The 26,162-nt window shown below is 37.3% G+C and overlaps 1 protein-coding gene across 1 annotated transcript in view; it reads right to left on the bottom strand.

The window, feature by feature from the left end:
- Positions 1-26,162, bottom strand: part of PPP4R4 (protein phosphatase 4 regulatory subunit 4) — a 2,733,238-nt gene that overhangs the window by 273,344 nt on the left and 2,433,732 nt on the right. Inside the window, exon 17 of the mRNA XM_044073596.1 lies at positions 20,715-20,859. Coding sequence (XP_043929531.1) covers positions 20,715-20,859 — 145 coding nt within the window. The remainder of the gene's footprint in view (positions 1-20,714; positions 20,860-26,162) is intronic.

Raw genomic sequence — 26,162 nt, 5'->3', positions numbered from 1 at the left:
GAGTGACTAGGGAAATGATTTTTATGAGCTATGATACAAACTCGGAAATGCCTAGACATAGTAAGGCCTTGTTGAGTCTAATTATGATGGCTGCCAGAAAAGCAATTGCTAGAAAATGGAAACCATTGTCTAAACCAACTTTACTAGAAGTAGTGAAGATAGTAATAGAGTTAAAAAATGGAACTGGGATCTTTAGAAAAGGGTAGGAGCATATTACACAGGAACAAATGGGAACTGTGGAATCAATGCATGCAGAGGAGGAACGAGGTTTAAAAGAAGGCAGGAGTTGAATGAGCTATGTAATGGTTGATCAGCAATGACTGGATATGTTAAAAGTGATGTATAATGTTTGCAGCTACAGTTATGTTGCATGGTTTGGAATGTATAATGTTTGCAACTGAGATTATGTCACAATGGTTTATTGTCATTTATATAAATGCAACATGGCCTGAGTCATACATGATAATTTTAAAAAGATATATCTCGTTTAAAAAATAAAAAGTGCTTTCTGCTTTCTATTAATATTAAAATCTCTATCAAATGAATAATGCGAAGCAATATGCCTTAAATCTAACTCACAAACTTGTTCAAAATTATATAATAAAGGAAGTAATGGAGGATTAAAAGCACTAGGAAACCTTAAGTAATTAGAGTGTTCGCTACTAAAATTATTGTTAAAAATTTATTTCAAATTAAGTTTCCTAACAAACAATTTAAGATCATAAGGAACCGCACTAAAAAGGTACATCGGACAATTCATTATCCACTGAAAGAAAAAAGTTCACCACCTCCTGTGGTTCTGATACCGTAGGCATTTCCTCTTGGGTCGCTGGTTGCTCTGTGGTTATATTGCCAAATTTGCCCAAGACTGATCCACAGTCTCTAGGGAATGCAAATTGTTCCTCTTGCCCTTCAGATGTTCGGAATATCTGAGTGGCAGGAATTATAAAGGGTCTGCACCTCCATTAGATGTAATAGCACCAACATTAATATTATTAGCTGTTTCACCACAAACCATTTTGACCTCGATATCATAATCTTGGGATGTAGGTGTGTTTCGATAAGTTTTATTATTTAAATAATCAATTTGATCGCACTTGAACTTTTTAGCTTTTCTATTCTTAATATTTTTGCATTCATTGTCCACCTTCTTAAATACATTTAAATATCAGGTATGGCATCTAGTAAATAACAAATCATTTGTAATAAACTTATCCAAAACTGAAATGTCGGCCATAAGCTGTTCCATAACAAGTTGGTTATATTTAATTAGTAAATCCATTAACTCCCAACCATACTTATCAAAAAGCTGTAATAATTGCTTATGTAATACTGATTGTGGCTTCAGTTCAGTAGGAAATTTCCAGGATCACAGCCCTTTAGGAACATGGTTAACCTTAACAGATTCAGTCCAGTAAGAAATTTCCAGGACCACAGCCCTTTAGGAACATGGTTAACCTTAACAGATTCAATTAAGTAAGAGTTCTCAATTTGTAACTTCCTGAATTTATTAGGTTTTTCCTCAAAATCCACGAGGGATTGTGCCATAGTAGTTACAGTTTGCCACTCTACTAAAAATGTATACTTGTTCTTATTGAACCAAACATCTAAATGCAAAGATGGAGGTGTGTTGACAAAGCTCTTCAAGTTGGACACCTGCTGGGTAATTGGATTAACACTCACAGCTTGAAATAATCCTCCTATCAGCTGCACGCAGCTTGAAACAATCCTCCTATCAGCTGCGCAGATGTGGAGTGTCACCATGTCAATACGTAGAAGCTGAATCCACTGGAAAATCCATAGTCTGCGACAGGCCATCAGCTGAATGACCTGCAACCATATGCTGAAGAACTGCAGTCAAATTCAATAAAGATCAAGTTCATCAAATTGTGCTTAGGTAAAAAAAAGTTGCACTCCATTGTCAATGGGTGCCATATTAATACCAGTAAACATACTAACAAACTAATGAACCAAAGAAAGTCACAAGGATCCAGATGTTATAAAAAATGCATTACATTTATTAAACACTTTTGCCCCCAAATACTGCGGGACTTTATCAGAATGCAGACATATTTAAGTAAACAACTTCAAGTCATATGTTCAATTAAAAGCAATTAAAATAGTACAATAATACCCTAAACAAATAAATCACTATAAATGCATGTAAACCTTATGTTGATTCTCCTATTAAACACAACTTATAATTTCTTTGTATTTATTTATAATAAGCCTTTAGTTTCAGTAAGCAAGATATAGACACTATTTCATTCAAACCCAGTGTAGAGACATTAAGAAAAAGTTGCCAACAATGTTCCCTCTTTTCTAATAACAGGCAATGTGAGCCTCCTTTTGGATAGCATATCACTTGATCCACAGCAAAAAAAAAAAAAAAAAAAAAGTATATTTTTCTTTCTTTCTCCCCTCTTCTCACATAATACTGCCACAGTAAAAAAACATTTTTATATTTTCCTTAAATACCATCCACCATTCAGACCAATTTTTATAAAATGTTCACAGAGTAATACGATCTTTCCATAACTGTATTACTAATCTCTTTCCTTCTTCAGTCCATGCTTTCTCATGTATCCTTTTTAACCCTTTGCCTATTTTATGTATTCCTTGTTTTTCTTTATCTATAGCCATACTGCAAAATTATCAGAAAATCTGGTTTTAGCTACTTCTTTCTCCTAAAATTTAACCTTTTGATACTACAGAATAATCTATTTCAGTACTATTCATACCTTTAGTCCATGAATTTTTGTCCCAGAGTTTTAACTTACCAAATCATTAAACTTCTAACATTTTCCTTATATCATTTCCTTCTTTTTATACTTGCCTCTTAAATCACAATTAAAGTTTCCTGATATTATAATATTCATATTTATCACTAAACAGTCTAAAATCTGATGAAATAAGCTTTCCATTTCTTTATAATTAGTATAAGCATATAATGATATAATTATATACACGTGTTCTTTCCATTTTAAATCTACAGTAGTTAATCTTTCTGTTTTAATAAAGTTAAATCTACTATATTTACTGGTTATACACTATTCCAAAACAGCTCTCACTTCCCAAATTCCAGATATCTTTCCTTCCCACAGATTCTCTGTTTGTAATTCTTCTTCATTTGTTAAACATTTTGTGTCTTCTAATATAATTACATCTACATCACATGCATTACACCATTCCAAAATCCTTCTTCTTACTACAGTAAACTCTCAGTTAACTCAAGCAACCAGAAAAAAAAAATGAGGAAATATAGTACAATTTTCATGTGTTGCACTTTCTGTTCTCCCCCCACACCCCCACAGAAACATACCTTACGTTTTTAAAGTTTTAGAAAGAAAGTTAGGAATAAATTCCCTCTCTCCCCAACCTAAGAACAAGTCATCCCAAACAAATGGCATAGGGTACAGTATTACTCAGGCCTATTTTTAATAGTAACTCTCAAGCAACCAGAAACTACAGTTATCTGGCATCTACCAATCCCCATGGGTGCCAGTTAATTGATAGTTTACTGTATATTCTTAATACTATTAACAATAACAGAAAGCACTCTAAAATTTTCATTTTCCGTTTTCCTTAGATTCATGGTTTCATAAGTTCATAGCTAATTAATAGACTAGCTGCCTTAATTGCCCATTCTAAGCCTAGCTAAATTCTTTCCCAAAGGTGAGAATCACTGTATCTTGTGTCTTGAATCAAATACCTTAACCATTATACCAACCTCCAATGACTGGCTGTGTATATATATATATATGTATGTATATATATATATATATATATATATATATATATATATATATATATATATATACACACACACACACACACACACACACACACACACACACACACACACACACACACACACACACACACACACACTTTTTCACCCATTTTCTTTCTTTTTTTTCCTTTATACTAATCCCTTTAAATTTTCTTCTTCTGTATTTTATCATTTTTCTGATATAATTCTTTTTTTCTTTTACTATTGCTCAATTTATGCGTTCTTCATCACTTATTTCACAGACTTCTTCCATGTCCTCTGTTATTTTTTTCATCTAACTTTTCTTCTATTTCTACTACTTCTGAAATTTCTCTTTTGTTCATTTTTTTCTCTTTCTTTTTTCTTACTCTTATTTTTATTTTTACAATCCATCTATAAATGTCCAATTTTGTTACATTTATAACATTTCAATTCACAATTTTTTGCATTGTGCCCCATTTCCCCACAAATATACCATTTTCTTGTACCACAGTTACTTTTCAAATGTCCTTTTCCACACACACAAAAAAACACATTTTGGATTGTCTCTAGTATTTTACAGCACCCATATTCCTTTCCACATTAATCATGCTTGGCATATGTCTAATTTTTCTCTTTCTATTTTTAACACAATATTACAATCCCGTCCACCAGTCCATAAACTCCTTTTCTCATAAACTTTTGCAATGTCTAGTACTTCTTCACATAAAATTTTTAAATGTCTTTTTAAGTTTCTCTTTCCACCTTTATTCAAAACTGTACATGAATTTTCTTTTTTTGTTTCCTTGTTAAACTGTTTTTATTACATAAAGATTCCATGGTTTACAGTTTTTCTTTTTTTCATAGTCGTCAAGAAAATGTTCCATTGAAAAACAGTCTCAAATATAATCTTATAAAATGTCTCTTTGATAATAAAAATAAATGCTCTTACCTCATGTGTTTTATACCCAAAGGAGCTATTAAACTGTCCCACACTTCATACCTGTACATTTCTTTGTCTTCTTTACTTTGAATCCTTACCACATACTTCCATTATTCATTTCTATCCTTTTCTGCTACTCCCCCTTTTGCCTTCTTTTACTTTCTCTGTATATGGTTTCTTTTCCATCTCACCGCTATTCTTCAGGATTGACTCTGTAGCCTCTTTCTGCATCTTCTCCATAATGTCCGCCCAGGAAATGTCTCCTTCATTTTCTAGCTCACTCTGCATCACCATTTCTTTAAGTAAATCATCCCACATCCCTCTCAACTGGAGGGTTGTAATTACACATCCATCATTTGCCAACTCAGCTCCATCAAACATTCCTTTGAAACAATTCCTCAGAATCCTACACGCATTCTCTGGTCTCGATAGTAGCTTTCTCTTCCAATTCTCTCACCACTCCACTATTTCCTTTTCTCTCTCCACCTGCCACCCTGCTTCTTGGGTTGACTCTGTCTGGAACAGAAACAGGAAGTTCTCATACAAAATGGGTCCCAGTCAACAATTAGTACGTAAAGTTCCCCAGTGCTCTGGCCAAATTTCCCCTAGTAGTATAAACACCACCTTGGGTCTCCCCTGAAAAGAGACTACAGGCCTAGTGAGACTAATCCGGTCAACAAAGAAAAAATAAATAAATAAAAATAAATTCTACATTATATTTCCACTCCAGAATTTTTGTTTGCAGTCTTTCTTCACATGTCAGTAATCTTACATCCTCTAACAGAATAATATGCACATAACATTTAGCACATCATTCCAGTATCCCTCTCCTTCCTACAGTGTTGTTAATACATTTACTGAAAGCACTCTAAAATTAAAATTACTTTTTCTTCTTAATAAGTTTAGGAGAAATATTTTTAAATTTTTGTTTATATTTTTAATCTTTTCTCGATAGAATATTTTTTTCTGGGTTTATATACAAATAATCCTTGATCCTCAGACAAGTTTTTCACTGGCTAGAATTTCAAAAAATTATTAGTATCAGTTCCTTTCTCTGACCTGTCTTCCTGCAAGCACACTCTCTCCCCTCCTTTTCCCCCTCCATATTTTTTTCTACTGCACCCTCTCCCCAGGCCTCTTGTTGTCCTTCCTCATGTATGTTTCTTCCCTTTTGTCTTTCTTTTTCATTATTTACTGTTTGCTCTTGACAATCCATCTAAAAGTGTCCCTTTTTACACATCCTACACTGCCACATACCTTCTTGCAGCATGTCCTTTATCCCCACACTGGTTACATTGCACCTCGTCACAATCATTAATTTAATGAGACTTTTACCATATGAGCTATTAAGGAAAGGAGTGGGCTAAATTGACCGGTGTTTGTGTTAGGACTAGCAAGGGTTGTTAGTGAGGGTTGTGGATGATGTGTGTGTCAGTGCTGCTCAGTGTGCAACTAAGTCGCCTTTGGTGCAACAGAGAAGCTTGTAAGGGGGTTCCATTGACAGTTGTCTAGGGAAAGCTTGTGTTTCAAGGTGTTTGTGTCTGTACAGTGCACTGCTCCCCACAAAAGAAACATGATTTTAGCTAGCCAGTATATCCTTATGCCCCACTGTGACCAGCCACAAAAATATTACTTGGCAAGTGTTTCACCATGATTTTTTTTTTCATTTCAAAACAGTTTCAAACCCCCACCCTCCACTCCATTAGTTTCTCTGATCTCTAACTTTCACAGTATTATCAAAAGTTTCAATTAGACCCTGCATGCACTCTTTAACATTGTCTTCTTCCAGTTCATCACTTCTAAATTGCACAGTAACATATTTTTTAACATTTAAGTTACTACCAGAAAACAAATAATTATCCTTCTTTTTATTACAGTTCCAGAAATTTCACCATCTTATCAGATGCAAATGTTAACATGTATAAAAAAACGCATTTCTTGAGCTTTAAAACTCAGAATTGTCGTATATATATATATATATATATATATTATATATATATATATATATATATATATATATATATATATATATATATATATATATATATATAAAATATATATATATATATATATATATATTAAAATGTAATTTTTGTTCTTATTCTCACAGTTGGGATTCTCTTCTTTTTAAAACGTTTTACTTACAGTTTATTGCTGCTCTCCTTTTTGCCTGCTGTCACTGCTGCATATGTTTTAGCTACTGCATTATCTGCTTCCACAAAACCAGACACCTCCGTTTGTTGCCGCTTTTCTCTTTTACTTTCTGTCACTGAAGCATACATTTTAACTGCTGCCATATCACCTTATTCCTTACGATCCTCAGCACTTCTAAAAAAGTCATCTGCCATCTCACCCCATTGAAGAGCAGAACTGCCACCTGGATCATCCTGCTTAATTATTTTTTAACAGATCATCAGCTGCACACCCTCCAGACTCTAGTTCTGTGATCTGTACCATTTCAGCAGACTCACAAGCTCCATATCAAACACATTTTTCTCTAAATTCTCTTTTTCCACCTCCAAACTGTTCATATCTTTTCTCTCCTCCTCCATGCTGCTACTTCCCTAAGACCATTTCCTTGATGATGATGTAGGAGCCCTACAGTGCCATCTATCAGCTCCAAAGAGTAGGCTCCTCGATGTCCTAGTCAAAATTTCCCTCAGTAGTATAAATACCGGCTATGGTCTCCCAAGAAAAGCAGCCACTAGCCTAGTTGGACTAACCCAGTCAGCAGACAATAAATAAAATAAATAAATACAATGGCAATGTCCATTCCACTAGTGTGCTATAAATGTTTAGCATAAAGGGTACGTTCAGACATTTATTACTGGAATTAAAAAAGTGTCAAACACAATGATAGATGTCAAATACACTCAAATCACCACTAACAAGCAAAGTAAACCAAGTAAAAACACTGAAGAAATCTTTCAAAGGACAGAGCCAAAAATGGTGTGAAAATAAGCACTTTAGTTCTTTATTAAACATATCTTCTTCAGATTACGCACAGTAAAAAGTTGCAGTCTTTTAAAATGTGAACAAACCAATCACAATGCTTGAAGTGAAGGCTGAATATTTAAAGGAACAGAATCTCAAATTCAACTAACATCACTAAAATATATAATATAGTAACAGTTTCTCTGAAAAAAGTAACACTCTCAACAATAAATACTTAAGAAAAATAATGACATCTACTTGCTGACTTTCATCCTCAGTAATGAGGGAATGAATGGGTTGACTGGGTAAGTGGGGGAAAATGATTGGCAAGTAGCAGTGTCAAAAAGTGTAAAACATATCTTATTAAATGAATTAATACAAGTTTCACTTACAGAAGAGATAGTGATCATCAAGGAGCCAAAGTAAATGTGGAAATTCACATCCTAACGGAAATGAAAACAACCAAAGAAAACCTGCTTTTACATTGACTTGACACTTGCCTACATTCATAGGTTCACTAGGGCCCTTATAAGCCTAGTCATGCAGCCCAAATGTAATCCACAAATTTGATTTATAAAGGTGGTAATTTATTGACTGCTTCTGTCCATCAGAGATACAGGAGACACACCAGGGATGAATTTTTGATTACCCATCCACTGGTCCAAATTGGACTTAAATAGGATAAGGAGGAACTCTGCTTCACCTTGATTGGGAGCCTGTTCAAGAGAACAGGAATTCTCTGAGAAACATATCTGTTTCTCCAACATGTTCTACTTATGTCACAAGCAAAATTTAGGAGTTTTAATCTAGTAGTTCTGATGCTGTTTGTTTTGCAGGTGTGCAAAAGGTTTAACAAAACAGGGTCCAAGGATGCCTTGTATGCTAGGCAAAGATCGCCTCTCAAAAGTCTCTATGATACTGAGTAAACAGACAGGGCTTTGAGGTGATCAGCATAGAAAATTGTGCTTATTCCCTGTATTCTTCTTGTAAGGAACCTTTGCGGATGCTCCAGTTCCTGCATGCGTCTGGTCAGATACATACCAAAAGAGGCATTTATACTCTCTCATGAGTCTGCTGAGGGCTGAGTACAGTGGTATGATGATCTCTCTGGACCTAGATGCCATGCCCTTGCTTATACGTTGAGCAACACAGAAGCACTTTCTTACTACCTAGGTTAATATCTACAAGAGTTCCCAGATCCCTGACTAGTGACTCAATTTTTAAGGTTGTTTTATTGATGATACAGTTACCCGGGCTGGTTGACTTCTCAAAGTGTACTATAATGCATTTCTTGGTAATGAATTTTATGTCTTGGCTTTGGCACCAAACATTTGACTGTATTAGACCTTCCTGAAGGGAGTTATCTTGCGGAGATTCAATAACTGTTCCCAGTTTGCAATCACCTGAGAACTTGGTTAGCCAAAGACCTTTGACATTGACTTTAACATCCAAGAAGTTAATGCCAAAGAAGAATGGGCCAAGCAAAGAGCCCTTGGGGACGCTACTGGTGACTGACATCTTTGTGGAAGCAGTCTCACCAATAATAGCTGGCTCACTGATAGGACCCAGGAGGTTATCTATCCAGCATGTTATAAAGGGGTTTAAACATAGTTCCTTAAGTTTGTTGGCAATACCTGAGTGGGGTATTTTATCAAATGCTTTAGCCAGATCTAGATAAGCAGTATGCACTGTTTTCACCTCATTCATTGCCTTAGTGACCTTTTCAAAGAAGTCCACCAGATTACTTAAACATGACCGTCCATTGACAAAGCCAAACTGGGATGGATCCAGTGTCTGGAGGTCACCTATGTCCTTGTTTTTAATTTTCATGATAATTCTTTCCATGCCTTTGCAAATAGGACTAGTCAGACTAATGGGTTTGTAATTTCCAGGATCTGTTGAAGGATCTCCCTTATGAGTAGGGATAATCGTTGCAGTCTTCCATTCACATGGCACAAAGTCTGTTTTAAGACTACAGTTAAATAATGACTCCAGGGGTCCTGATAACTCATATTTTAGACTATACAGGAGGCATCCTGGGATGCTATTGGGGCCCACTGAGGCCGTGTTTTTGACTTTTGTTTGTGCAGACAGTAAATTCTCCCTAATTATAGTTGGAAGGGTTATATTTGAGGGTATTTTTGAGTGGATGGTTGGGGGTGAGATGGGGGGAGAGGAGGTAAAGTTGGAAATGAATCTGTCCACTAACAGGTTCACTATATTGCCAGGCTCAGTGAATGTGGCATCAGTAACCACCAGTTCACTACATTGCTGTGTGCTGCCCTTGAGATTTCTGACATAGCTGTAGAAAGCCTTATGGTTATCTTTCACCTGGGCGGGCATCAACCTCAAAGTTGGCTTTGCTTGACCTAATTATTCCTCTTAGTTGCCTATTTACTTTGATGAAAGAGTTTCTAGCTTTATGGGCATTATCCTTCATGATTTTTGCCATAATCTTTTCCTTTTGTTGTACATCTAGTTTAATTTAGGATGTTACCAGGGCACTTTGTTTCCAGGGCTTGTCCTGGGCTTACCTGGTAGATACAGCAGCTTCTATGCAGCTAACGGCAATGATGTACCATTTCTGGCAACACTTCAGCATATGCTGTTGTGTTTTCTGGATTTGGAGGGGCATTGAATTTTGACAATCTATCACTTAACAAAAGATATTTTGCCTTGGAATAGTTTCTATTACTGGTTTTAATGGATCTACAGCATTGATTTTGATTTCAAAGGAGATAGCTTTATAACTGAACTTTACCAGGGAGGATAAGACACTGGGGGTGGGTGCAGCATTCTCCCATACTTGTTAGGATGAGGTCCAGTACGTTGGGAGTCTCTATTGGGTGTATTCACTATTTGGTCAAGGGTGTTTGTATTTACGAAATCCAGGAATCTCTGTGCCTATAGATTTGAGGTTGTGTAGAATTCCCAATGTACTGAGGGTTAATTAAAGTCTCCCATGAGTTGGGTGTTAGGTTGGATGGTTAAGTGTCTCCAGTAGGTCCAAGTATGCATTTTGAGCTTCATCGGATACAGAGGCAGACCTGTAGCTGACTAAGATATAGTACAAGATTTTGTCTATGGTGATCTGCAAGTTGAGGAACTTCAGCACTTTATCTTGTTTGACCACCCTAGATGTATGCCTGTTATTGATGTATATTGTGACACCTCCTCCTTTAGCCGTTGTCTGTGCAGCTACTGGTCTAAAAGTGTTGAAGGCACTGAAACCTTGCACTGCCAGGGTACTCTCTGCTGCTTTAAACCATGTATATGTAACTGCACAGCTGTCTATATTCTCCAGTGTGAGGAAGATTTGGGGGGAGTGTAGTTTTTTTGTTTAGTCTCCTGGCATTGAGCAGTAACATCTTGATGTTCAATTCAGTTGATTTCACTATGTCAGTAGGTTTGTCAATTTGGCATTGTCTAAAAAGCACACTATGGGTGTGGATAAAGTTTTAGTCAGTATTCAAAAGCCTAGAGAAGAGAGGTGCAGACCACCCTTGGCAAAGCAATGTGGTCTTTTAACCATGTCCTCCTAAGCTGACAAATGTTAGATCTCTTTAGAATGACACCAGACAGACAGTTGTTGAAATCAATCATTTTTCGCTCATACTGTGGCATTATCCTCAGTGATGTTAATACGCTACTCAATGCTAGGCTCATACCACTCTGAGAGACATAGTCTAAAAGCTCCATAATATCTTTTTTTCATATAGTCCATGGAGGTACATCTCAGGTCATTTACACCTACAAAGACTAAGATGGAATCATACTGGTACCTGTGGCATAATGACTTGAGTGCATGCATGATTTGTCAGATTCTGGCTCCAGATAAGTAATTAATAGTTATCTTCGCCTTGTTCTGCCTGATTAGAGAGGCATTAGTATATCTTAGAATGTAGTCCCCTATGATGAGAGTCCTGGGAAGTGTGTCTGCTTGCTTTAGGGGCTTATTGTTTGGAACTCCACTGAGAGTGACAGTACGCATGGTGTTAGGTACTGTTTCTTTTTCGTGCCCTTGGGCTTGCTGAGGCATAGTTTTTAACTCATTAACCCCGAGTACCTTCTCATGGCGCCTCTGTGCTTACATCCGACTGTGCCATGAGAAGATACAAATTGCAAGCCGTTACCCCCGAGTGCCTTCCAACAGCGCGAGAAACTGTAGTGGAGATTTGTAGTTCAGCTTAATGTAAAACACGCTGAAATCGTACCCGAACTTGTAATTTACCTTGTATAGTAATGATTCAGCATATTTTTACATTAAGGTTACATTAAACTTTTATTAGAAAATCTTTTTCAAAAGTTGTTGATAAAGTAAGTGGTGGCAGCCAATCAGATTCTTGCAATCCAAGCCACCACTTGCATAACACCACCACTCCCAACTTAATTTTCTTTTGTTTTCCCCAATAAATAGAGGGTCCAGCAGCAGGTATTTCCTTTCTTTTTGCTGATATTTGGAGATTTTACCTGCTACTAGATCCCTCTATTTTATTGGGGCACTCACGGACTGCACAGAGATCATTAGAAAGCCACACCCGTTTTTTGGTTGTTATTAGGAGTTCCCATTGCTGTTCTTCTGCTCGTCCCAAGAACTGCTCTTTTTTTTCTTCTTCAGGTAAGCTACTTGATATAGACCTGTTACTGAATTGACTTGTAAGAATAAAGAACATCTGACCTGATTCCGAATGGTTTTCTGAAGAATGCTCTAAAGAGGTTTAGTTTGATTAGGGGTTAAGCATCTGTGTGCTGTGACTAGACATTGTGACACTGAATACAAAAGAAATGCTGCAGAAGAAAGAAAGAAAGAGCTAAGCTGTGCTGTTTTCATTTATGTGTATGTGGATATCCTTTTATAAAGATAAATCTGCAATTTGAGTAAAAGAAATACAGTCAATAGTCATTTGTTTCTTAAATTACCTGCCTCATTACCACCTGTGAATACACTCCCGGTATTCCTGTGTGTCACTGCATTGTAAGCTTTCAATAGCATGTTAATATTTAAGAACCAGCCCTCCCTCACCTCCTTTTTTCATAGAAAGGCCATTTAAAATATGCACATGGTCTGCTCAGGCATTTTCCTCTTTAAAATAGGTCAGACTTATGAAATCTGTCTTTTGGACCTCATTAGATTTAGTTTCGGTGTAACAATGCATCTGTGTCTAGGCGGAGGTAGAAGCCAAGTTCACCAGCCTGCAACTAAAAGTTAAGAAAAAAAAAAAGACATAGCCAGGTTTTATACTGTTTAGAAACCTTGAATTTGTTTTTCCACATACCAAGGCAGTATCAGCCATACATTTATGACTAACCAGGATCGTCGTGCAGCAGCTGCTGCTTTCCAAACTGACTTTCTAACAGCTTGAGCAGTCAAAGTAGGGTGAGAGGAGTTGTGGCCATGCCCACAGCCTGTATTGCGTGTATCTGCACGTGACTGGCTTGCACCATCTAACTGGGGGTTTACACAAGCAGCTTTTCTTTTGTTGCAGCTTTTTATTTTTATGGTTGAAGTACAGAGTAGGTACATTAAAAAAAGTTTTCACTGAATACAAGTCACTGTATAAAACTAAATTTGTTCTATCCAGGCTGAGTCCTTTGTATTCAACAGTGCTGACGTAGATTGCATTTTATCTGTGCTTTGCAATTGCAGCTGGCATCCTGAGGAGTGAACAGACATTGTCTTGCAGGAATACAGATAATCTGCTGTGCTATTATAAAATAGTGGCAAACAGTCAGAATTGATTGTAAATAGCTAATTACAGGTACTGACTTGTGGAACCACTATAATAGGCAGAAATGTAGTGTTTAAACATGTTCTTTTTTTTCCTACTACATGCATAAACTGTACACAAAATTATATGAGCAGAATGGGTACACATTATCTACTATGAAAGACTCCTCCCCCCATTTCTCTGCACACATCAGTAGGTTATCTGCGTACATCACCAATGTTTAACAACTACTATGTATGTGCTACACTCTTGGACATGAAGGTCATCAGTGACTGGAATCCATTCCTTATCTAACCACAGAAACTGAGATACTTTTCAGAGTACGAGATTTTGTCCAATAGGACAGCCCTTTGGTTACCGGAGTCAGTCTGAACACAGGTGAAAGGCATCAGAACTTCAAATTAACTTGCGGCTGGTATTATAAAACCCTATCCATTCTAAAAAGTTAAAACTATGTTTCTTCAGTCTCACCATCGTAACATAAGTACTTGAACAATCTCACTGAGTTTGTTTGGAGGGTGTTGGAAGTTATTTTTTGAGGCTGCAGTAATGATAGGAGGTCTCCTTTTCTTGTGGCAGATCTTGCTGGAGAACTAAGGTAGAAAGAAATGTTATCAGCCCAGAACAAGAGTGAGTTAATTTTTTTCTTCCAGTGGGTAGTTAAGGCTTTAGTCAGGTTATATTTAAGGCTTTTAAAAGTGGCAGTAATTTCAATGATGGTATTGTTTAGGGCCAGAATATGTACGATTTATGGGTACAGGAGATTTTTTTTAAGTTGTTCCACAGTTTTAGTTTTGGAATGGATAAATATTAATCTGCGAATCAGGAGCCATTAATGGAGTAAGCAGAGGTCAGACTGAAGTTGTAACAATGTGTGAAAGGTTGGGAGAGGATCTGTAGATAACATGGTTACCTGGATACAAGATCTTAGGATGATAAGAACGATCATATGGAAGTTTGCTGATAAAGATGGAAAACTGCAGAAGGGCAATGATGGATCCTTGTTGGACACCTGTGTGAGGAGAAGCTTTTTTTTTTTTTTTTTTTTTTTTAAGAATAAGGATTCAATAGTAATTTTAAAGTATCTGCTTGACACAAAGTCTTTGTACCAAGGAAGTGTATCTGTACTACAGTCAGTTACTGTTTGTTTATCAAAAAGAATGGTGTGGTCAATGAGATCAAAGATCTTTGTAAGATCTACAGAATGCACCTGTGACATTACGTTTGTCTGTACTAAGCAGTACGTCATCTGTTAAAGACCAAAGTGCTGTCTTGGTACCCCATCCTAGTCAGAAGCCATGTTTTTGAGGGAGAGTGAATAATAATGCTGGACTTATTACATCATTTGTGTGTATGCATTTTTTTCAAGGATTCTACCTAAGGCGGGAAGAATGAACACTGAAATGAAGTGGGAGGTGTTTCAAGATGCATCTATTTTGGAAATGGTTTAATATGTGTGTTTTTCCATGAGTGGCCATGATATTTTTGGACAGACAAGGCTGTAGAAATCAGTAAGTGGAAGAGTGAGATGGTCTCTGAAGTGGTAAACAAACCATAGAGCTGGTCAAATAGAGCTGGAGGGTGTGTCTATGTAGATGTTTTCCAGCACTGAGACTTCCTTTGGTTTATGAGGTTAAAGTAGATATGGAAGGCTGTATGCTGGAAGGGGCGGCATTTGAGTGTTATGGTTGGCAAGTTCACATTCTTTATACCTGTAGCAGTTGACTAGCATTATGTAACAGATTCTGCACAGTTATGCTGCAAATATCTTCGCATATAAGGATTATTTTTTTTTTACCATTCATCTACAGGAAAAACTATTTTTAAATATAGCACTCTATGCTAGTACTATTTTTTTTTGAAAATGGAAGCATTTTCACTATGTGTACTAATTGGGAACAGTCTGTTATCCCTGTGCCATAAAGTAAGCAGACAGTTTACTAAGGAATTGGTGTTACGGAAAGTGCTGGGTACCATGGCAAAACAAACTCAAAATTGGTTATATTACAAGATAGGAATGGCATGGATGCTGCATAAATGTGAGCACAGATTGCTTATTTCTATTCTTTCAGTTTTTAGCATTCTTGCTTTCGGCAAGACACTTTTAATATGAACTATTTAGCATGACTTCATTTTTTTTAATATTTATCCTGTGAGAACATTTGCATTTATAGGAGCAACATGAGTTGATGCAACATCGTCAGTCCTTACCTTGCTTTTTCTGTTTGCATGTACCTATTCAGCAGTATGTTGGCTACACTAAGAATGTGTATATTTACAATCATATGTGTCTACATGGTAAAGAAAACTGGGTATGAATGCTGTACACATGTACAGATATCTTTTTTAGAGACTCAGGTTATGGAAATTATGATTTTTTTTATATTTTGGCAAATAACTTTGCAAGGGGGCATCAAATGTGCTAAGTAATACCGCATTGTAAAGACACCATTCATTGTTACAACATGGTAAAAACTGTGCCTCTATGTTTTACACCTGTACAGATATCAAAATTTGATTCGGACTTAGGTTATGTTAATTATGATTTTTTTTCATATTTTGGTACATAACTTTGCAAGGGAGTATATGAATGTGCGAAGTAATACCTCATTTTGAAGACCGTATTCATAGGTCCAACATGGTAAAAGAAATGTTCCTGTATGTTGTACACATAATACTGATATCAAAGTTTGTTTCAGACTTATGGTTAAGGAAATTACGATTTTTTCATATTTTGGTACATAACTTTGCAAGGGAGCATATGAATGTGCTAAGTAATACCTCATTTTAAAGACAGTATAGATAGTTCCAACATGGTAAAAGAACTGTGCCTGTATATTGTACACATGTACAGATATCAAAGTTTGTTTCGGACATAGATTATGGAACTTATGACTTTTTTCATATTTTGGTACATAACTTTGCAAGGGTGCATATGAATGTGCTAAGCAATACCTCATTTTGAAAACAGTATTCATAGGTACAACATGGTAAAAGAACTGTTCCTGTATGTTGTACACATGTACAGACTGAAGTTTATTTCAGACTTATGGTTATGGAAATTATGATTGTTTTCATATTTTGGTAAATAACTCTGCAGGGGAGCATCAGAATGTGCCAAATAATACCTCATTTTGAAGACAGTGCTACTGCTTACAGCATGGTAAAAGAACTGTGTCTGTGCAGTGTACACATGTACAGATATCACCGTTTGTTTAGTCTTGTAGGATTATGAAAATTATACATTTCCAATACTTCTCATTATTTTGCCCATATCTTTGCAAGGGGGCATGTGATGACAAAAATGATACATCATTTTGAAGCTGACATTGAGATGCACAACTTCTACGCAGATATGTACCCTCTGTCTGTTACAGGTGATAAGATATTATGCTTTGTTCATTTATCAATTATGAAAACTATTATATTAATCATATTTCTGTGATCATCTCCGTAAAGGAGCATCACACCATAATGGGTAAGGTATCACTTTAAAGCTGACATTCATACAAACAAATTAAATACAAATTTTATGGGTCTACATGGTACACTGATCAAGATATTGGGTTTTGCTTTTCCAAAAAGGTAACAAATATGCACAATATCAGCACTCCTTACCAAATATTTAATAATAACTTTGATATGCACTATCAGCATTTACACTGCTGGAAAGGTCAGTGTCTGCTGAACAACTTTTGTATTTACATTTTTAGTCTAGCTCTTATAGTTAAAGAGTTATGAACATTTGTTTTCTGTATGGTATTAGAAATGGATTTTCTGAAAATGAGCTCAGGGTGCACTGTTGCTCCTATGGTGGAATTAAGCAGGCAACTTTTTCTGAGCTCCTCTAGAGTGAATGAGTTAAGTATCTCAGCATACATTTATGTGTGTGTTGTGTATTATGTGAAGTGAGTGTTGTGTGTGTGGTTTCAACATGGTGTGCACCTGCATGTGAGCTTAGCCTCCAGTGTCACTGTGCAAGTACACCTCTTGCATACCATACCTGCTTCTTTAAGGATTAAGTGTTTGTCAGTAAACTTCAGATAATTGCTACACTGCTCCAGATGCCATATCCACCAAAGCTGGCTACAGAGAAGTTAGGAAATTACATATCTTTAGTGTCCAGTCCTTTGATTTGTGAGCTACAATAGGATGGTGTATTGGGGTTAGAAGGTTACTAAGGGTGCTTTATTGCAGCAGATTATGCTAAACAGTACTACATTCTACTAACTTTAATGTTTACACAATACTGAATTCAACTAAATCTGCAGGTATTGCCACTTAATTCCCAACTAGCTGTTCTTAAGCTTCTCAGCACACAAAATATGTGCACTGTATTGCTGCTTTACACTGTATAGTTTTATGAAACTTTTATGAACAATTCTTTGTTGGCATTTGCTACTGTACAGAGCACAGCTAACCCACACAAACACGCAAAATTTATAGCAGCACAGAAAAACAGAAAACTACTTAATTAGCCCTATGTTTTTGCATTAGGAGTACTATCTTGTCACAAGAAAAGTTTGCCTGGTTTATCTGCATTGGGAAATACACAAGAGGTCTTATAGTGTAGTCATTTTATTGGCCATAGGATTCATTAGTGAGTTTTCTGTTTTTCTGTTTGTGTCTTTCGACTTTTTCCCAGTTAGGACAGAGCCCCTCACTATCACTCTTCAAGAGGAACCTTGATGAGTGGATGGGTAATGGAAATTTCACACCGGGGATCACACCAACAGCACTACTAGATAGGGGCCAAGGGTACTAGCTGCTAGTACAAGGGTCTAGGGAACTACTAAAGGGGCGGTGAATACCGCATAAAGTGGCTGGGCTAATATATGGCTTCGGGCAGATAGCCCAGTACCAACCTATGAACCTATAAGAGGTTCTCTGGTTTGATTCTCAGCGGGGATACCTTCTGTGCAGAGTGTGCATGTCATCCCTGTGGTCAAGTGGGTTTTCTCTGGGTGCTCCGGTTTCCTCCCACATCCCAAAGACATGCTGCAGGTGGACTGGACTCTCTAAATTGGCCCTAGGTGTGAGTGTGTGCATGTGTGCCTTCTGTGGAAAGTTGGGCTCTGGGCTGGTAAGCTGGCACCGTAAAACTCCACTGCCAATTGTTCTACAGATTTTTGTTCCACTGTGGTGATACCCAACAGGAAAAGCCGAAAGGAGAAGAAGAAGACACCTAATGTAAAAACGCAGTAGAAGAGCCCCACAAGTACCACAAACCACTTAAACTAGCTGGAAATCCCTTACTGAAGGCAATTTCAAGACAGCCTTACAGCAGTAACAATGAGAGGAAAAGCATTTTTTTTTTGCAAAAAACAAAATCAGTGAAATGCACACATAAAAACAAGAAACAGTAGTGATCACTCAAAATAACTTAAGTGTGTCATAGCAATCAAAGGTACTTAAACTTTGCCTGGATGGCACTGGATACATGCAAAACATTTCTGGAATGCAGGTTAGGACTCTAAGCTTTGCTAAGCTCCTGGTAAAAGAGCAGGAGACAAAACACAGTAAAACAGTTTACTCAAGAGCAATACTGGTTTGCTGGGTTGGCACTCAGTATTATGGATCTATGGAAAACAATGAGTGGGAAGAGTACATAAATAGCTTATACAACAGTCAATATCAGTAAAACAGGGGAGGAAGGGACCTTGGAAATCACATTATCATAAGGAGTGGCGGCAAAAGACATAGCCTTATTATAAAGCAAAAGGGTGGCAGGGTTGGGAAGAACAAACAGGCTAGCTAGACAGGCATACAATTAAATAAAGGCAATACTGCAGCTCTTTCAGAAGCTTTGCTTAATGTGTTATTGGGGATGTGGCAGACAGAGAATGCAACTTTAAGCATGAAAAAGATAAGCAGAATATAAAAGCACTGGAGCACAAACTGGAACACAGACAATTACCTTAGTATTGACCTTCTGCTACAGTTTTAGGTACCATACAATGCAAAAATTCACCAGTAGCACTGTTTATGGACAAATGCAGTAACAAATGACTAAGGCTCAAAATCTGGCAGGGATAAACAGTTCTGTCACAACTGTGAATTAAACTACAAGACTATCAGCCAGCAGGGTTTAAAATACAAACAGATTGTTTTTATAAGTTATTCTACTTGACAGAAGTGCAGAATAATTCAGAAATGCAATCTTTCCACAACTGCTAATTAAAATGCAAGACTAAGGTCCCAGAACAAACTAAAAAATACAAACAGATGTGACAGAGCAGAAAAGTACAAAGTAGTATTACCACACAAGCCACTTTGAGTACATCTCATATATTTAAGCAGAATTGAAATAATTAAAATAATTCAATTATCGTTCGTTCTTTCTTTCCTTTTTTTTTGCAAAGCTAGTTGCTTACAGTTCCACAACTTTCCAAATTTTGGATAAAAGACAGTGGATGGGGGTAGTTCTATGCTGGAAGTCAGAGGCTAGCTAAACAGCAATCCAATCATATAAAGGCAATATGGGAAATCTTTGAGAAACTGTAACTTAATATGTTAGTGGTGTGCGGGGCAGACAAAGAATGCAACTTTAAGCAGGTAAAAGATAAGCAGAATATAAAAGCACTGAAACACAAACTGAAGCAGAAACAATTCTCTCACTGTTGACCTTCTACTACAGTTTAAGGCACCAGAGTATGCAGAAATTTACCAGTTACACTGTTTATGGAAAAATACAATAATAAATTACCAAAGCTCAAAATCTGGTAGAAGTAGAGTTAAACTGCAAGACTATCAGCCAGCAGCACTGTTTAAAATACAAATGGATAACTTTTACAAGTGACTCTACTTGTGGAAATAGATGTGCAGAATAATGTAGAAACAAAATCTCCCCACAACTGCTAATTAAAATACAACACTAAGGTTCCAGAACAAACTAAAAATGCAAACAGATGAACAGAGCCGAAAAGTACAAAGTAGTATTACCACATAGGTTACTATGAGTGCAACTCAAATATTTAAGCAGAATTGAAATAATTAAAATAATTTAATTCTCTTTCCTTTTTTTGAAAAGCTAGTTAATCATAGTTCCAGAACTCTCCAAATCTTGGATAAAAGACCAATGGACTCATAAATTTCATTTTTCCCTCTGTGAAAATACAGTTATGCCTCTTGAATTGAAAGATGGCAATGTTGCATATTAAACTTTCCTAATCAACAGTATACCAGTACTGGGCAGATGTAAAAGGGAGTCAGGCTGCAGTATAAACTGTGACTGCACATGAGCACAGTGTTAAGACAATAAAGTGGTCTTCAAGAGTATACATGGTTTTCTTGTGTGCTCTTTCTTAACGCAGTACATGCACTCTGAAAGAGAGTGCCATTTTTTAATAAAACTTACTTTTCTGATAGCAGCCATGACATCTTTATCTTTTTCTTGACACAGTAATTTCCTCACACATAATTCCAGCTGCTGTAGTAGATGCCTGTCTGAAGGTAGTTTCAATTTAGATTTCAGCTTTGGCAGCAAATAGCACAGCTTTATTCTGTAACGAAAAACAGTCATAACTGAAAAAATATGTTATTGTGTCTTATAAATCTGTTTCTAGACTTTGAAGGAAAATGATAATTACATGTCAACTATAATTTCTAAGATTACAATGAGCAACCACATTCATTTACTGTGACATGTCACCTCAGGGCTGTAAACCCATCATAAGAAATGAATTTGTGAATTTAAAAACATGCAGATGGGATCGACTGTCCACCATGACTACCTGAAAAGCAGATAACTCTTGTGCAGCTATAGTCGCCACTCTGTTTTCCTGTTATCTTATCCACAATATTGTCATACTTATTTAAACCACTTCACAGTAGAACAAAAATAAAATCATCCTTTGTGGAAAATAATTTCATTACTATTGAAACACTGTGAATCAACAAATTTTATTTAATCAAATAATCCCTTTCTTACTAAACCAAAGATGAAGTTTTGTTAAAACTAGATTTGACAGAGGAATACTTTGATGATCAGGGCCGGCCTTAGGCATAGGCGAACTAGGCGACCGCCTAGGGCGCCGTAAAGACCGGCGTCATAAAGGGCGCAAATTAAGTGAGTTAACTTAAACTTTTGCCCGTTTGTACTGCAGCAATGCACCCTCCCCCACTTCTGTAATTAAGCACGATTCATCCACCAGTGCACACAGAACGGCCCCCTACTGTATTCTTCCACCCCCCCCCCTCTATTTGATGAGTCTCAGTGACTGCTCTTGTTGAGGATTATTTAAAGCATCCAATCAGTGATGCTTTCATTTACCACTGACATCCCTGGCTACTGCTCCAATCACCAGTATATAATGCAGCTCATGCCCGCCTCTCACTCCTTTCTTCATTGACGAGATAGAGGCGGGCGCATCAATTGGCTGTCGTTACTTTCTCTTTCTGATCTGTGGACTGGTCGGCGTGGATTATCGGCGGTCTGATTCCCTTCACCATGTGGGCTACGGTGGGCTACCAACTTGGATTTTTGCATTTTTTTGTGCTTACTTGCTTTTGAAGGTAAGTAAGTTGATTCAGGCACGCAGCTTTCATGCTTATGCTACGAAACGCCAGATAAAATATAATATTGCTGAATTTGCTGTGTTTTCCTGCTCTGGCCTGGGTTGGCGGATAGTTGTGAAAACTATTGTTTTTCCTGTTTTCTGCAGTTAGTTTTTTGGATCGGATGCATTACTTAGCTCGCTGGTCAGCTTAGCAAGTGCATTTCATAATGTGTGCCCCAGTGGTGAGCTGGACTTTACGACCATAACTTTGTCCGGGATTAGCAATGCCTGAAACCGTCCCATCATATTATCTTCACCATATTGTCAGTGGGTTTGTACCTTTAGCACTTCACCATGCAAAATAATGTGCTCCTACATAGTTCTAATGTCAGTGTTAGAAGAAAAATGAGTATAGTAGAGATGGTTTAAGTGGTGTTTCTCTCTGCTGGTTGCACAAAATTTGCACTTCAGTCCTGTTACCAACTTTGTATTATTGACTGGAGTGTTAAGAAATCTTTATTTCTGATAAGCACATAAAGAGCTTTGTATGATGATTGCAAATCTGATTTCAGTACATCAGGATATTATTACAGACATGGCAAATTCATACTGTCAGAGCAGAGTTTTCCAATCTGCTGCTTATTGCAGGTAATAGAAAAGAATGTTCTAGTTAATAGAAGAGATTGCACTCCAAGAACTTTCAAAAAGAAGCAGAAAAGTATTTTCATTCCAAGGCTTAAAACAACTTTAGCATAAAAACTGCTTTATTTTAGCAATAATCGAAAACAATGTGTTTTTTAGTGTAATATGTCTTGAACAGACTATATTTTTCCTAGTATGAAACTAAACTGTCCTTTGCTCTGTGTATCCAAATCCATGGTCTTGGGCACCAACAAGGTTCAGAAACTGGTAAATTAAATTAGTCTACCTTTTAGAACAGAACTGTAATTTTGCCAAAGAGCACGCAGCTCTCACCCTCTTTATAGCAAAAATATATTTTCAAACAGTAGCATCAACAGATTTTTTTCTACAGCATCTTTCAGTTTACCTTGCTTTATTACTTTTTTCAGAGTTTTATATCTGGGGCAAGTTTCCAATTGCACCTAATTCAGTCCTGCTTAACTGAACTGGTCCAGGTTATGCTCACATTTTGTTTTGGACTACTAAAGGCTGTTTCTAATGCAACACAGGCCATACACATTACAACTTTTTAGGGTTTATGCACTTGTTTTCACATAACCCTTTACTCCATTTTTGACACAGGAGTCAAATGACTAGAGAAGCCAGGGCACAGAGGCGAGACAAGCCATTAACATCCCTCCAAGCCTGTGGTCAGTAGAGAAATGGTTGGGTTGTCTTAGGCTGAAGAGCTAGCACGTAATCAGAGTTCTTTCATTTATCACGCTGCATCCATATAAATTGTTTTGCCACAGATGGAACACTTACCTTTTGCACCGTGTCATAAGATTCAAGTAACACTGATGCATTTTCCTCTTATTTCTTTCATTTTGTATCCTATATGTTTATTGTTTACGTTATAATTGTATATTTTTCCAACACAGAAGTCTGTAAACCTTTGAGACTAATGACACTAAAGCAGGGATAGGAAAGAGACGCATTCATAGACTTGGACACAACTTCAGGAGCCTACCCTGACTTCACTGGAGATTCAATAGATTTTTGGGCCTTGGTTTATGCATTTTTTTATTAAAAGGGGCACATGCATATACTAGGAGTGACAGGGTAGAAAATGCATCATTGTATGTAGTATTTAAATGCCTCGCGGCTATGTTATTAGGCATGCTATCATGACAAAGTGAGGCATAAATCTTCTGCAATAATTATACAGCCATAAAAAGCTCTTACTTGCTTCTTTATGTGTGGTCTTGAGCAATTTCTTGTAGCCTGTACTTTCCCCAGTTGAAGTTTCATCAGACCGTACCTTGTGGAGGCTTCATGCATTCCAGCTGTACATTTAGAAGGGCTGACCCTCAAATCCTTTGCTAGATTGAATCCAGAACTGTCTGTATCCTTAGCAGGTGGAACTCTCAGTCCTTACTGTAAATTAACATCATTCTTTGAAATGTGACTGAGACCCGATATAACTAAAAAACACTTTTTGCTGAAGTCTATCTAGGGTAGAGAAAGATGTCTGCTCTTCAACTTGCTCTGTTAGAGGGGACTGCCTGTAAGATTTTTGTTTACGTCGAGCCTCATAAAGTAATGTGCTTTCCCTAACCTTTATACCAATTCATATTTTCTAGGCATTAGCTACGCTTCTATTTTAGAGACCTTTTAAGTTTACAGAAGTCATAGCAAAGTGTGATGGTGCCATTCATTTTTTACTCCAACACCAGTGATACCACCTGTCAAGCTTCAGGGATCCAGTAAGACATTTTCTTCTGGCTTTATAACTATGTCATGCTTAACTAAGGTATTTTATTTTTTTTCTGCCAAGACTAACTCCATAAAATGAATAGCATCACCCACCCATGAAGCCAAATAATACTTGAAGCCAAAAACCTCCTGGAGTGATGCAGTCCTCAAAATTCACACAGCCAATAAAAATAAGGTTTTCTTTATTAAAAAGTTAAGCGCTTTCATCTCTGTTGAGCTAGGGACTACAGAACAAAATCATTAAAACCTGGTTCTGATTTTCCATGCATTTAAACGTTGAAAACTGGAATGGCTTATGTGGGGGTGACCCATCCGTGGCTGTGGCTCAAATAGGGGTGTTCCTTGATTATGGTGTGGGTGGGGCTTAAGGGGGCGCCAGAGCAGTACTTCGCCTAGGGCGCTGTTTCAGCTAAGGCCGCCCCTGTTGATGATGTAAATGTATTGCTCTCATTCAGAGAATAAAGTGGTCTCAAACTAACAAAAATGATTCAAACGTCATGCACATTCAGAAATCATGTAGCTGAAATACTGTGTACATATAGATCTGTGTTGTTCATTTCTGTCCATCCTCAACTAATGGGTTTTGGATCTGACTTTGGCCTCTTTTTACAGACTTAGGAACAGTAACTCAGTCTCCTCCTCCTCCCCTTAATCTCCTCCTGTCCCCAACATTACCTCAGAACAGGTTTGCCTTTCAATCCTGCAAAACCAGCACATTAATTAAAAATATGTATTACCATAAACAAGATATCAGAAGACAGCATGACAGAGCAAAATAAATTTTGCACTGGAAGGATAACAGTAAAGAACCTGCTGCATTTAGAATTGATGGGAGAATCAAAAAGATCACAGAATGGTTTTGTCCAAAAACTAGAAATTTGTGTCACCACTGTTGGAGTTTGACACCACTGGTGAGGTGGCAGAATAGATCTGTTCAACATGTCTGTTAAAATGTAGGTCTTTCCCTGTGTGTACATTGTTATCAGAAAGCAGTTGGAAGATATCACCTACTGTGATACTCACATCACTTCTTTTTGATGTACCAGACTACTGACATGTTGTTGGTCTGGACAGAAATCGCCCCTAGAGGCAGGACATCCTGAAAAGCCTGCAATGTTAGGAGGACAGCCCTCATGTCTAAGACATTGATGTGAAAAGTGGTCTCTGATGGGGATCACGTGCCTTGGTCTATCTTTCCCAGGTAATGTCTCCCCACACTAGATGGGACGCATCCATGGCCATTGTGGCTTTAAAAGAGGGAGGAACAAAGGGATGGCCCCAGAACACTTCTGGAGAATGTATCCCCCACATTGCATGATTTCTGCAGATCCTTGTTAAGCAGACTGGAAGGGTCATGGAATGGGATCTGTTGGATCACTGAACCACTATAACACTCTCATACAATACCTTGCCAAGAGGACCAAAGTAATGGAGGCTGTCATTGATCCTAGTAGTTGATGGACTAGTCTGACAAGTGGTGTCTGATAAGAAAGGATTTGCTGAGCCTGATTTCTTAAAGTGAGTAACCTGTTCTCTGGTACCCTTGCAAACTGAATGGTTGTGTCCAAATGAGCTCCAAATGAGATTTTTCCTGGTTTACTGTAATTCTCAGGTTGGAGTATAGATCAAGCAAATAGTTTCTGGCCTGAACTAGCAGAGACCTGATATGAGTGGTAAGCAGCCAGTTGTCTAGATAGGGGAACACTTGGAACCATTGCAGTTGGAGATGAGCTGCAACTACTGGCAGGCATTCGAGTAACACCCAGCTGGCTGTGGTGAGACCAAATGGCAGGACTCTGAACTGAAAATGACAGTCTCCCAGCTGGAAGTGAAGGAACCTCCTGGAGCATCTGTCTATTCTGACATGGTAGTATGCATCCTGGGAGCCTATCAAGCACATTAAGTCATTT

This window comes from Protopterus annectens, chromosome 6.part0 (assembly GCF_019279795.1).
Source record: "Protopterus annectens isolate FY-2018-M chromosome 6.part0, PAN1.0, whole genome shotgun sequence".
Classification (NCBI taxonomy): domain Eukaryota; kingdom Metazoa; phylum Chordata; order Ceratodontiformes; family Protopteridae; genus Protopterus; species Protopterus annectens.
This window is presented reverse-complemented; position numbering and strand designations above follow the sequence as displayed.